The following is a 14,941-nucleotide window of genomic DNA, read 5'->3' as shown; positions in this document are numbered from 1 at the left end:
GGGAATATTTGATGATTGCACAGTTAAGAGTGTCAACTTGCAATTAGTTAGCTACTTTGCTAACATTGAGTAAGACCTGAACAAAATTCAGGCAATGACCAATTTCAACAACAGGAAAGCTAATCATCTCCCCTTGGCATTAGCAGCATTATCATTGCTGAATCCTCCCAAAATAATACCTTGGGAGTTACCATTAATCAGAAACTTAAATGGACCAGCCATATAAATACTAGGGAATATAAGATATTGGGAATTTTGTGACAAGAACCTTGCCTGTAGATTCTCTAAGTTTGTCCACCATCTAAATGAGAAAGGACCTGAAATATGTGAAGATCTAGACCCCTCTTAATGGGCCTTTTGGTTCGAGATCAGTCAAAAGAATCAATGGAATGCGGGTCTGTACAAAGCAAGATTATCAGTTTAATAAAGTAAGGCATCTTGACGCAATTCTGTCCAGCAACATAGAGGTTAAAGCTTCGTGCTCCATGTCAAAATTTTGCAATTACATTCGAAAATTACACATTACTTATATGTACAACCTTAATTACAAGGAAAGATTGATCAAATGTAATAAGGTGACATGATTTACAGCAGGCTAATCCAATGATATTTCTTGAGAAACAGATTGACGCACAAAATCATCCCATGCTTGCTAGTGTAAGGTTAGTTCAAATACCAAGTCACTGTCTCATGATTCATATTATGAAAACACCATTGTTTTCTCTAATCTTACCCAACTCGGCAAAGTATCAGTCCAAGTTCACAGTGTCAAAGAAAATTCTAAAGCCATTTTGTTATGTTATTTTAAATTGAAAATCTATTTTGTGGTTAATAAAAATTTACATATACTTGTTGCTTCTGACAACAGCCTAAATTCAAAATTTTAGATCCTCACATGCATTGATTTCACCAAAAGTGGCATCTCTGTATGCGCCATCTACAAGATATACTGAAAGATCTTGCCAAGAATATTTCAAAAATACCTTCCAAATCTGTAACTACTATCACAGAACAAGGGCAGCAAATACACACAAGCAACACCACCTGAAAATGTGATGAATAAGTGAAATGAATAAAAGACCATTGTTTTAAAAATTGATAATACTGCATCGTGATTGCCTTTTAATTGAAAAAGAATTGTTGATAAGAAGACGTAATAAGGTAATAATTCTGTGGCTGCTGCTCTGTCCCTAGCCTATGATAGCCATACCTCATAAAAATAAAGTTATTCCTATAAGTCAGTCATTAATTTAAACTGCCATTAAATCAAAGCATGCAATGTATGTAATCATTACAATTATTTAAATCATTACCCTTGAGAGTTTTTATATAATGGAGGTTCAGAATTGAGCCAGTAAAAACTGTAATGAAAATATTTGATTTTGATTCCTTTATTCTTGAGCAATTGACAAAAGGGTTAGGGTTAGGGTTATTGGAACTCTTACATTGCTGTTATCACCTAAATGCAGAAGAACATGCAAATATGAGTAAAGTAGCAGTATTGAAGAATGTCCATTTTTTTGACAACCAGATTGTCAAAAATTACTAACATTTATGCTTAAAGGTCAACAGGCAAGCTGTTACCTAGCTTAGCATTCTTCAAGGTTACTGTTGGAAAAAAAGTCTCACCTGGATCTCTACTATCTGGTGTGTTTTATTAAATCTGTCAATCCATCCACCCAGTATAGACAGGGTAGATAGAGATGTGCTTTTTCCCAGAGTGAAGGATTAAGTAACAAGAGGTCAAGCGTTCAAAGTGAAAGGTGAAAAGTTTAAGGGGGATACATGCAGAAAAGGTGGAAAAGAGCCTTTTTGGAGAGAGGGGTGATGACAAGATAGTGACAAAGAGGGTCATTCAATGTACATATGCTCTTTGTTTATGCTTAATTTCATTTCCTGTTTGTAATGACCTGATTCCAGTAGTATAAAGAACCCCTGTTACATGATCATTGGGCCATCTATGTTCTCAAATTTCAGGCATAGTCAGCAGGATTCTACTGCACAGGCATCATTGCAGGTGAAGTTGAAAGATGCCTGGCCAGGCCAGGCTGGAGTGGACAGTGGAAGAGTTGAAACTGGAAGCCTCCATGAGGGAGGCTGACGTAGCTCCTGGATTATTGGAGGGTCAGGTGTTTGCACAGGATGCTATTCCCTTGATGCTATGGAGGAAGAAAGCACTTCTCTAGTTTGGATTTTCTACTTACTGTTGACTAAAATAGATTTGAAGGGAGACCAGAAATACCACATAAACCAGCGATTTAAAGTATGAATTGAGGACATGTAGCTGTTCTTGGCATCAAGGGGCTTCAACGTGAGTGAGCAAGTGGTGTTTGCAATGGATGGAACATGTGTGGGAAGTCCTATCAAGCAATACTGGATAGAGGTACAGATGCTCAAAGAAGTCTGCAATGGACCATTGAGCTTCTGACAAGGGCTTTTAAGGACAGCAGTAATCTAACACGGTTACAGTAAATGTTTTATGTGTGCAAGGCAGCCGAAGCGGAACATTTCGTTTATGTCAGTCTTGAGGTGGTAAAGTTGTTGAATAATATCCTCCAATCCCTACTGATCAAGAACATGATACTGAAGGACAGAAACAATGAGAGCTGAGAACATCCATGCAGAGTTGAGGAGGCTTAATAATGACAGACCTCAATTATCTTTCTTTGAAGCACAAGAGTATGTTATCCAAAACATGGAGAAAGACTGGATTCCTCAGACCAGGAAGTTGGCTACCATCAGGGATGTGACTGTGTGTGTAAATGGGAATGTAAACCTCATTCTGAAGAGGCAGGCAGAACAGAATGCTACATAAATTCTTGCTGTCTGATTTCCACAGTAGGTCTAATAGCAGATCCCATCCAAGGGATGCTGTTAAGAAATGATGGAATTGTGATCGGGCTGGGCACTCCAGATGAGATGTCCTTAATGACCATTGCCATCAGGTAAAGAGACCTCATGGACCTTCGCTTCTGATCAGCTTTTAAACTTGATGAGCCTCCCACCAAGAACCAGTTGAGGGGGTACCTTCTGGAAAAGACTTTGTCTTACGTAGAGTGATAGAAACTTGCCGTACAAGTGTGTGTGAAATTTAGTGAGATGGAAACACTGTCTTCATTTACAAAGGGATGATGGGATCAACATTTGTTCCTTGAGCATCTGGTTAAATTCTGTAAGCTTGATTTATGCCTCTTCATTCAGCCAAGTCACTGGTTTGTAAGGGTTGTAAATTCACTGATGGTGGTTCCAGTGATGCTTTTACTTGCTTGCCACTTCCTGATGGGGTTTGTCACTGTCTTTTTCAAGCCTTTCTTGTAGACGGCTCCCTTGGCAGTGCTAGCTGACCCAGTGGAAGATGAGGCAGAGATGGAAGAGGAGGTAGTGACAGTCAGCATGACCATTTCTGGTGGCTATCTCTGTCTCAGGAGACTTGGGGGCTCCTTCAAATGAGGAGATGAAGGAGATGGACCTTGCAGAGAAGAGGTTAGGTTACCCATGGAGATTGCCAGTTTCAGCAACAAAGCTGTTTACTTCCAACCAAGAATGCTTGTAGGTGTCCTTAAACTGCTATTGTCATGGACAGTGGCTAAAGTGGAGAAGACACCTTTAACAACATTTTAAGGATGGATGTTGGTGGATTGGAGATGACTCAGAGGAGGCAGTTTACTTCTACTCACATGAAGTATGGGATGACTTTCAGTAAAACTTATGATTGGTTATTGTGATCTGATAAGACAGGATTGTGAGGACAGATAACCATTAAAGATTCCTTATCTTAGGATCACACTGCATCACTGGGAGAAAGTCTAGAATTACCTGTAGAAGTCTTTAGAACGAGGTGTGGTTCAAGAATGATGAGTCTGTACATCTCCCACATTGTTCTTGTGAGGATGATAGCCTGCTAATTGTCAGGCACTCAATGCAAAGACTCAAGGATGCTCACTCTCTACCCAGAATTGAGGAAGCATTGCAAGTTCTCAAAGGTGCAAAGTATGTCTGCAGTCCTAATTAGACCGATGGTTATAAGCAAGCTATCCATTCTTGAACAAGATATTGAAAAGACTGCATTCCACACAGGCACAAAGGACGCTATTTGGACTTTGTAATGCCCCTGTCACCTTCATGTATATGTTGGATAAAGTTTTTGGCAGCCTTCATTTCAAGTTCCTCCTGTGTTTCTGGATGACTTGCTCTTCTTCGACTTAACATCCAAGGAGACTCTTGTAAGTCTGCTTGGACTTCAGCAAATCTTTTGCCAAGGTCCCGTATGGGGGACTAAATAGTGAAGGTAAGGGCCCATGGGATCCAGGAAAATTTGGCTAACTAGATCCAGAATTGGCTGAATGGCAGGAAACCAAGTTTGATGGTCAAGGGATGTTTTTGTGACTGGAAGCCTTTGTCCAGTGTAGTTTGCAGTGATCAGTATTGGGACTCTTCACTGTATGTAATATATATGTCAATTTAGACTGAATATAGCAGGGTTCATGAGTACATTTGGGGATGATACAAAAATTGGTGGTGTGGTAAATAGTCAAAATAACCTTAGATTTCAGGAGGATTGACATGGGCTCATCAATGGTAAATGGAATTCAATATGGATACATATGAGATGATACGCTAGGGCAAGATAAACAATTTGTGGGGATATATGATGAAAAAAAGGACCTTGGAAATCATCAAGTTTCAGAAGAACCTTAATGTACATGTCCACCAATCCCTTAAGGTGGCAGGACAGGTAGACAAAGTGATTAAGAAGACTTATAGAATACTTGTTTTTATTAGCTGAAGCATAGAGTTTAAGACATGAAGGTGTTCCGGAATCCACATTATTAGGGGAATGGGATGGCACTGAAGAGGGTACAGAGAAGATTTATTAGGATGCTGCCTGGACTGGAGTATTTTAATTGTGAAGTAAGATTGATTGCGTGGCATTGTTTTCCTTGGAGCAGAAGAGACTGAGGGGGAGTTTGATTGAGATATTTAAAATTATGAAGGGCAACGATAGGATAGAAGGGAAAAAAAACTTTCCCTTTAGTGGGAAGGATGAGTGACTGGGAGACATAGATTTAAGGTAAACAGCAGGAGATATGAGGAAAATGAAATTCACTCTGTGGGTGGTGGAAATCTGGAAGTCACTGCCTGTAAGAGTAGTAGAGGCAGAAACCCTCATAACATTTTAAGAAACATTTATGATACCATGGCATATAAGGCCATGAACCAAGGGCCGGAAAATGGGATTAGAATAGTAAAGTGGTTGTTTTTCACCAGCATAGACTAACTTGGCCAAAGAGCCTATTTCTGTGCTGTAGATCTAAAGACATTTTTATGATGCTGGATTCTTTTGAGCTGCACCAGAAGATCTGCTATGTCGTCCTGATCAGTGCGTATATATCTATGAGGAAATGTCAACTAGTTGTGATAAATATGTTGCACTGGAGTCATAGAGGTATACAGCACAGAAACAGACCCTGCGGTCCAACCTGTCCATGTCGACCAGATTTCCTAACCTAATCTAGTCCCATTTGCCAGCACTTGGCCCATATACATCTCAACCCTTCCTATTCATATACCCATCTGATGCCTTTTAAATGTTGCAGTTGTACCAACCTCCACTTCCTCCTGTGGCATCTTATTCCATACACACACCACCCTCTATGTGAAAACATTGTCCCTTAGATACCTTTTAAATCTTGCCCCTCTCACCATAAACCTATGCCCTCTAGTTCTGGAGTTCCCCACCCTGGGGAAACGACTTTGTCTACTTATACGATCCATGCCCCTCATGATTTTATAAGCCTCTATGAGGTCACCCCTCAGCCTCCGACTCTTCAGGGAAAACAGCCCCAGCCTATTCAATCTTTTCCTATAGCTCAACCCTGGCAACATCCTTGTAAGTCTTTTCTGAACCCTTTTGAATTTCACAACATCCTTCCAATAAGAGGGAGACCAGAATCGCACACAATATTCCAAATAGACAATAGGTGCAGGAGTAGGCCATTCAGCCCTTCGAGCCTGCACCGCCATTCAATATAATCATGGCTGATCATTCCTAATCAGTATCCTGTTCCTGCCTTATCTCCATAACCCTTGATTCCACTATCTTTGAGAGCTCTATCCAACTCCTTCTTAAATGAATCCAGAGAGTGGGCCTCCACTGCCCTCTGGGGCAGAGCATTCCACACAGCCACCACTCACTGGGTGAAGAAGTTTCTCCTGAGCTCTGTCCTAAATGGTCTACCCCGTATTTTTAAGCTGTGTCCTCTGGTTCGGACCAGAGGACCACCCATCAGCGGAAACATGTTCCGTGCCTCCAGAGTGTCCAATCCTTTAATAATCTTATATGTCTCAATCAGATCCCCTCTCAGTCTTGTAAACTCAAGGGTATACAAGCCCAGTTGCTCCAGTCTATCAGCGTAAAGTAGTCCTGCCATTCCAGAAATTGACCTCGTGAACCTATGCTGCACTCCCTCAATAGCCAGAATGTCTTTCGTCAAATTTGGAGACCAGAACTGCACACAGTACTCTAGGTGTGGTCCCACCAGGGCCCTGTACAGCTGCAGAAGAACCTCTTTGCTTCTATGTGGCCTAACCAATGTCCTGTACAGCTGCAACATGACCTTGCAACTCCTGTACTCTGGCCAATAAAGGAACGCGTACCAAACACCGCTTTCACTATCCTATCGACCTGCGACTCCACTTTCAAGTAACCATGTACCTGCACTCCAAGGTCTCTTGGTTCAGCAACATTTCTTAGGACCTTACCATTAAGTGCATAAATTCTGCTTTGATTTGCCTTTCCAAAATGAGTTATTAATTTCCTTAAGTAAAATATGATATGGGATCCATGTAACAACAGGACTGTTCTTTATCAGCTCCGTGACCTACGTGAGTTATATGCAGTAATATTCAAGAGATTATTAGCCACAAAATCAACAAGTTGTCAGCATTTAGGAGCAAGTAGCCATGAAAGCTTTATGACTTTACAGCATAGAATGAGCAGAAATACGAGGCAAATGATGTCATTGTGTAACTGAAAAGCTAAAAGATATTAGTATTAGTAAAGATGTAGTACTTGAAAAAAAATTAGCTTGATTGAGGGGTGATAAATCTCCCTTTCAGATGAGCTTTATCCAAGGTCATTGACTGAGGTAGCAAAAGAGAGAGTGGATGGGTTGGTGGTTATCTTTCAAAATTCTACATATTCTAGAAAGGTTTCTGTTGACTGGAACTAGAAAATGTAACCCCACTATTTTAGAAGGGAGAATAAGGGAGAGAGAAAACTCTAGACCTATTAGTTTGACAACTATAGTAAGGAAAATGTTAGAATCTATTATAAAGGATGTGATAACTGAACATTTAGAAAAGAATAGCAAAATTGCTCAGACTAACCGTGCATTTATGATAGGGAAATCATGCTTGATTAATTTATTTGAATTTTTTTGAGGATGGTACTTGCAACATAGAGAAAGGAGAACCAGTAGATGTACTGTATTTGGATTTTCAGATAGCTTTTGTTTATGTCTCACAAGGAGGTTCATAAATAAAATTAGAGGGTGTGGAATGGGATAAATATTAATAGAATGGATTAAAAAATTGGTTACAGAGAGAAAGCATAGAGTAGGAATAAGCAGATCATTCTCAGGATTGCAGGTGAGGTATACAAGAGTCTCTGCTACATCCACAACAATTCACAATCTAAATAAATTATTTGGATGTGGGAACCACTTGTAATATTTCCAAATGTGCTAATGACACTAAATAGGGTCACAGTTGTAACACTACTGTGCAGTCATACTTTCAAGAAAGGGAGGAGAAAAACCAAGAACTTAGAGACTAGTTAATCTGGCATTTACTGTGTGAAGATTGAATCTATTATTACAGAATGGATGACTGAACAGATTATTCAAGTGTTGGAAAATGAAATGTCTGTGGATGATATTTATTTGGACTTCCAAAAGACATTTGATAAACTCCTTCGTAAGATATTGTATTAGCTAAAGTTGAATTGAAGGCAGTTTATTGACTCAGTACCAGGAGACAGCACATTGACATTATGGTTGGATGCAGTTATTAGCTGAATATTACTAGTTGCAAGGTTCTTTTTAACACACGTGAAGAATATTTTTCACCCTTCTTTCTTCACACTTTTTATATTAAATATTAGGATTATGTAAGATTCCATTATCACTATTTGCATCATATCAACTTAAACATGGACCCTCAGCAGATAAATCAGTACTCCTCCAACTTGTTTTGAGACCAAAACATTGAACATATTCAAGAAGGACTTAGATTAGGTTCTTAGGGCTAAGGGAGTCAAGGCTTTGGGAAGAACGTAGGAGCAGAGAACTGAGTTGGATGACCGATCATGAACCTGTTCAATGACAGGGAAGGTTCAGTGGGCTGAATGTTCTTTTCTTACTCCTATTTTCTATGCTTGTACACCACTTAGAAGAACCACTGAGAGCAGCAAAGGCAATCTTAGTATATGTACACTTTACTATGTACTCTTAGTTGGGGCATTTGAAATAGTTGGGTCATGAAGGATATAGGTTCCAGACCTGACTGGAGACTGATGGTAAGGGAACCAACACAAAAAAAAAATGGCTTTACCTTCACCTCAGCAATTTACCAGTCTCAGATATATCTGTCCATGACAGTGTTAGTAGGACAAAATACTGTGCAGTCCTGATGCAGATAAAGTATTTGCATTGAGAATATTCGCCATTATATTATAGAGGCATTACCATTGTGCTAAATAGGATAGATTTAGCAACTCAAAACTGAGCTTCCAGTGAGACCAATGGGATATTGGCAATGGTATTTAGTGGGGAAGTGGTTGGCAGTGTAGTAATCCTGAGGCCCAGGTTACTCTGGAGGCAATGACTAAAATCCCACCATGAGAGCTGGTGGGATTTGATATAATCCACAGTGGAATTTGAATTCAGTTAATAAAATTGTGAATTTTTGAAAGAAATAAGTTTCACTGTTTAAAAATCTATTTGGTTACTAATGGCTTTTAGGAAGAGAAATTTTACATGTGACACCAGTCTTTCAGCAGTGTGTTCAACTCTGAAATGCGATCTGAAGTAGGCATTCAGGCCACTCAGTTGTACCAAATCTCAATGAAGTCTAAAAGAAACGAAACCAGACATAACTCCTTTCCTGATAGTACTGTGAGCATGCCTATACCCGATGCATAGCAGTTGTTCAAGATGCCAGCTCACTATAAAGTATGCGTACTCTTCCCGTGACAATAAATCACATGAAATATCCTGGAATCCCCACAGATTTTTTCTGTTTTATATATTAGTCTTTCCATATATTTTCCTGAAATACATTTTTTCACCTTATGGTTACCAACTATAAATTTTTGCTCTGTGTTACGAGAGGAACATGTTTCTGATTTCACAATTTTAGATTTTATTTCATTTTCTGTCTCTTATTTTTGATCTTTTTCACATTCCACAGCTTTGTTATAAATCTGTTTTTGTGGTTTCCTGGTCAGCCAAGAATTCTCAGACCTTTCAATGCTCTGTCTTCTATTTTTTTTCTTATAGATTAGATTAGATTCCCTACAGTATGGAAACAGGCCCTTCAGCCCAACAAGTCCGCATCCGATCCTCTGAAGAGTAATTCACCCAGACCCATTCCCCTACCCTATATTTACTTCTGACTAATGCACCTAACACTATGGGCAATTTAGCAGACCAATTCACCTAACCTGCACATCTTTGGATTGTGGGAGGAAGCCAGAACACCTGATGAAACTCAAGCGGACGCGGGGAGAATCTGCAAACTCCCCACAAACAATCGCCCGAGGCTGGAATCGAATCCGGGTCCCTGGCGCTGTGAGGCAGCAGTGCTAACCACTGCTATTTATTTCTGTGATATTGTCTCGGGGAGCTCAATGCAGACTTTTACTAATGTTTTTTCAACTTACTATTATTATTAATAATTTGTTTTTCCAATTTCCATTTTTTTTACAGTGGAAATTATATTGGGGCTTTACCATATTCGTCAGGCACTTCTTGTGAAACATGCGCTGACAATTGCCGTGATAAATTATGCAGTAAGTTAAATATCACATTGTTTTCTTATGCCATTAGCTGCGTTGAAGCTTTCACAATTGAAAAAGCAGACTAAGTTCAAGGCAATTCCAGGAAATTATTTTAACCTTAGCTGCAATTTACACTTACATTTTTCCATTTGTATTATTAGGAGATGTAAAGCGGGATGCTATCAGAAGTAGGTGCCTTATATTTCTAAATATTTTTGTTTGTTGTTAACATTGTTATAACAAAACAATTACAGATCTTCTCTTCACCTTTTCGCAGAATACCCTAACTGGAATCCAAACTTTGGATCAGCCTCGATTTTCTCCTGTAACCAGCTGCTGCTATTTACCTCTATTATTGTGATATATGTTCTGCAGTAACTGCCTAAATTTCAGGGATTTTTTTTAACCCAGATTTAGGCTGAATGGATATAAAGTTCTGTGTTGCATATCCTCATTGTCGCTTTCTGTCCAACAGATTCACAAGTAATGATTTCATTGCAGTTTTCTGGTCAATTTCCAAGCTGGAATACCTGCCTTTTGCAAAGCTTTCTGTGTAGTGGACTACTTGAATAAGAGAGCCTATTTGAATGATAGGCAGAACTATTCAGAAGTGTTTCTATAAATTTAGTGACCTTTATCTGCTCAATTGTTTTGAGTTGCCCAGAGCAGTCAAGAACTTTCTTACTTTGAATAATTAGTATTTAGCTCACTAAGTCAGAATCTCTTCCTAAACTTACTTCAAATATATCATTGTTTTGTGGTGGAAAAAGTTTGTTAAATATTCTTGTAAACCTACTTGTACTATAAGGAATGCAGGTTTGATTTTTTTCCATGTAGTTTTCTGCCACCTTGTGAAGTTGAATTGCCAAAAAAAGAAAATTTATTCCAGTTCATCACTGTATTACAGAGAACATTTATAAGAAACCTTGCATCCCTTATGGATTATAATTTATGGCAGATTTTTGTTTATTGTTAGCTAAATATCGAGTTCCAATTAGTATAACTACTGATGAACTCAATATCAAACAAACATGAATATCAAAACTTCTGTGTGTTCTTTTTCCAATTAGCAGTTTAAGTGATTTGTCAGGTTTTCTTTCAGTCTGTTTAAAAACAATTATGGTGATTTTGCCTTTTTTTTCAGGTATGTGTAGTACCAGCTGGCACAGCATGCGTTACCAAACCATTTAAATAGTGAGGTGTGCCATGTTTGTTACTACTCTTGAGTTCCTTTTTACTATTGCAATAGGATTTCAGTTGACAGAACAAAAAATAGAAAATATTTGAAATATTCAGCAAATTAAGCAATTCAGTGAAGGAAAGAAAAATATTGACTTTTCATGCTGAGTATTTTCAGCATTTTCTGTTTCTATCTCAGATTTCCTGAATCCATAGTGTTAAAACATAATTAATCCATAGTAGTTGCAGTTTTAAAGCACTAAAAATAAATGAGGGGAGATTTGTGACCGCCATATTTTTTGTATGAACAGTGATATGATTTAATCCCTTTGCATACTGAAAACAAGCAACCCTGAAGGTATACATAACGTATAAAAATATTATTTTGTGCAATTATGATATAACAGCATTAAACACCATGCTGGCAACTTACATGAAATAGTGTCACATGAGAACTGAAATATCAGTTGTGAGTTTCTCGCATGAAGTGGGGAGGAGAGGTTTCCTTAACTAGTTTTTGTGAAGGATGTCTATTTTGAATTTCAACAAAAGATTTTAAAAATTCCTGTTGTCCTTTTAAATTAAGCGGATAAGACAAATACTTACTGTAACTCTTCTGCAGTTAAAATGGTTTTCTCAATGAAAGGGGCACTTTAGTGTGAATCTCTAAAAACATTCCTCTATCCACCCACATCCCCACCCTGGCCTTTTAATCAATCGAGAGGGCAGGGTAGTATAATATATACTGGCATATTGCAATGGGAATCCTTTTGCTTTTCTTATTCAGCACTTACACAGTTTCAAAATAAGAAATTGCATAGTTACCTCATGGAAACCTTCAAATGAAATATACTAGCAAGTATAGGAGGAATTGACTTGATCTATGCAGATTCAAAAGTTCTGATCAATGAAATATTTATTTAAATGAATTGTTTCCTTACATTATTTCCTATACTAAAATTGTATTTTACAGTGGGTGATAAATTTTGGAAATAATTTCTGAAGTACTGGTGGCAGTGTTAATTTTGTTGGTGTAAAATAGGAGTTATTGAATTGGTCATCTGTTATATGTTTCTCCCAAAAACTAGGAGAAGTATAGGCAGAAATGAAAATTAGGTGCATTATAAACCGAATCCAGTATCATCCATTTTACTGAATGTTAAAATGACCTTGCGTCTGTACATTTTACAGCTCCATCTAAAATAACTTGTGTTTGACATTTACTGTGTTTTAGGTTATTTTGTATAGGATTAAAAACATACTTATTTACTTAGGAAGATAAAATTATCTGTTTTTGGAGTCTGCAGATAGATACTTAAGTCAGAAAATTCCCAGAATTAATTCTCTGTAATGTAAAATTCAGTGATTGTAAAATTCAATACATACTATAATTGTTAATAAAATGCATATTCTCTGTTGGTTATGAGGTCAATTTTTCAGTCTTAACATACAAAACAACTATATTTGTAATGGATCTGGTTTTCAATCATTCCAATATTTATTCTCACTCTCTTAAATATCTCTTCCACTGGATCTCTACATTTTTGTCCATAAATTGTCTCATTAACATCTCAATTTGCTTCATACCATCATACTGTCCATCTGAATATGCTTTCCCTTTGGTGCGTTTCCTGTCTGAATTTGTAAAAAGCTATCTCTAAAGTTTTTCAGTTCTGATGAAAAATCGTCAACGCTTTCATTCTTCTTGGATCTGTCTGACTCGCTTGTTACTTCCAATATTTTCTATTACTTCAAATTTCTAGTTTCTGTAAATATTTTTGTTTGAACCTTTATAAAACTTCTCAAGTCACTTCCCTAGTTCCCCGCTGTTCCCAATTATTAACTCTTAACCATGGTCTCATCAGTTTTCAAGCCCGCTGCTAGTGAGTTAATTCCTGCAACCACATCCCTGCAGTACTATATTTGGAATTTATCACACATCTCTAGATATAATTTAAATATAACTGTAACTTTGTTTTAAATTCTACGAACAAGAAAGCAAAGCAGTGGTCTACCCACCACACTGCCTGATCATATAGTCCTGATTTGGAGACGCCAGTGTTGGACTGGAGTGTACAAAGTTAAAAATCACACAACACCAGGTTATCTGATAAAGGAGCAACACTCTGAAAGCTAGTGCTTCCAAATAAACCTGTTGGACTATAACCTGGTGTTGTGTGATTTTTAACTTTGATCATATAGTGTCCATTCCAGACAGATTATATGGGAACCGCTACATTTTTAGCATCAAGGACAGCAAAGAAGGTTACCTCGGATTACAATAAGATCTTGATCAGATGAACGAATGGGCTGAGGAGTGGCAGATGGAGTTTAATTTAGATAAGAGGTGGTGTATTTTGGGAAAGCAAACCTTAGCAGGACTTACACACTTAATGGTGAGGGCCTAGGGAATGTTGCTGAACAGAGACCTTGGAGTGCAGCTTCATAGCTCCTTGAAAGTAGAGATGCAGGTAGATAGAATAGTGATGAAGGCATTTGGTATGCTTTTCTTTATTGGTCAGAGCATTGAGTCCAGGAGATGGGAGGTCATGTTGCAGCTGTATAGGACATTGGTTCGACCACTTTTGGAATATTGCGTGCAGTTCTGGCCTCCTTCTTGAAAGGCTCAGAAAAGATTTACAAGGATGTTGCCAAGATTGGAGAATTTGAGCTATTGGGAGAAGTTGAATAGGCTAGGGCTGTCTTCCCTGGAGCGTCGGAGGCTAAGGGGTGACCTTATAGAGGTTTATACAATCACAAGGGGCATGGATAGAGTAAATAGACAAGGTCTTTTTTGGGGTGGGGAAGTCCAGAACTAGAGGGCATAGGTTTAGGGTGAGAGGGGAAAGATATGAAAGAGACCCAAGGGACAGTTTTTCATGCAGAGGGTGGTGCGTGTCTGGAATGGCCTGCCAGAGGAAGTGATGGAGGCTAGTACAATTGCAACATTTAAAAGTTACCTGGATGGGTATATGAATAGGAAGGGTTTGGAGGAATATGGGCCGGGTGCTAGCAGGTGGGACTAGATTTGGTAGGGATAATTAGTCGGCATGGACGAGTTGGACCGAAGAGTCTGTTTCTGTGCTGCACGTCTCTATGACATACAGCACGTAAGGAAGCATATGTCAGGTATAGACATGATAGATCGAGTGAATCCTTAGAAGAGTATAAAGAAAGCAAGAGTATACTTAAGAGGGAAATCAGGAGGGCAAAATGGGGACATGAGATAGCTTTTGCAAATAGAGTTAAGGAGAATCCAAAGGGTTTTTACAAATATATTAAGGACAAAGGGGTAACTAGGGAGAGAATAGGGCCCCTCAAAGATCAGCAAGGCGGCCTTTGTGTGGAGCCACAGAAAATGGGGGAGATACTAAATGAATAATTTGCATCAGTATTTACTGTGGAAAAGGATGTGGAAGATATAGACTGTAGGGAAATAGATGGTGACATCTTGCAAAATGTCCAGATTACAGAGGAGGAAGTGCTAGATGTCTTGAAACGGTTAAAAGTGGATAAATCCCCAGGACCTGATCAGGTGTACCCGAGAACTCTGTGGGAAGCTAGAGAAGTGATTGCTGGGCCTCTTGCTGAGATATTTGTATCATCGATAGTCACAGGTGAGGTGCCGGAAGACTGGAGGTTGGCAAACGTGGTGCCACTGTTTAAGAAGGGTGGTAAGGACAAGCCAGGGAACTATAGACC

The 14,941-nt window shown here is 38.6% G+C and overlaps 1 protein-coding gene across 3 annotated transcripts in view; it reads left to right on the top strand.

Annotated features, from left to right (window-relative positions):
* LOC122559808 (GLIPR1-like protein 1) overlaps window positions 1-14,941 on the top strand; it is a 44,258-nt gene that overhangs the window by 22,708 nt on the left and 6,609 nt on the right. The window contains exons 4-6 of one of the 3 annotated variants that reach the window (XR_006314557.1): window positions 9,990-10,072; window positions 10,222-10,248; window positions 10,315-11,972. Coding sequence is in view for 2 of the 3 variants with exons in the window: in XM_043709866.1 (XP_043565801.1) it covers window positions 9,990-10,072; window positions 10,222-10,248; window positions 10,315-10,421 (217 nt within the window). In the remaining variant the exon portion in view is untranslated. Of the gene's footprint in view, window positions 1-9,989; window positions 10,073-10,221; window positions 10,249-10,314; window positions 12,615-14,941 lie in introns of those variants that run through there. The other 2 variants (XM_043709866.1, XM_043709867.1) reach the window with 2 other exon arrangements.

Source organism: Chiloscyllium plagiosum, chromosome 19 (genome assembly GCF_004010195.1).
Source record: "Chiloscyllium plagiosum isolate BGI_BamShark_2017 chromosome 19, ASM401019v2, whole genome shotgun sequence".
Taxonomy (NCBI): Eukaryota; Metazoa; Chordata; class Chondrichthyes; order Orectolobiformes; family Hemiscylliidae; genus Chiloscyllium; species Chiloscyllium plagiosum.
The sequence above is the reverse complement of the archived record's forward strand: the minus strand, read 5'-3'. Positions and strand labels throughout refer to the sequence as shown.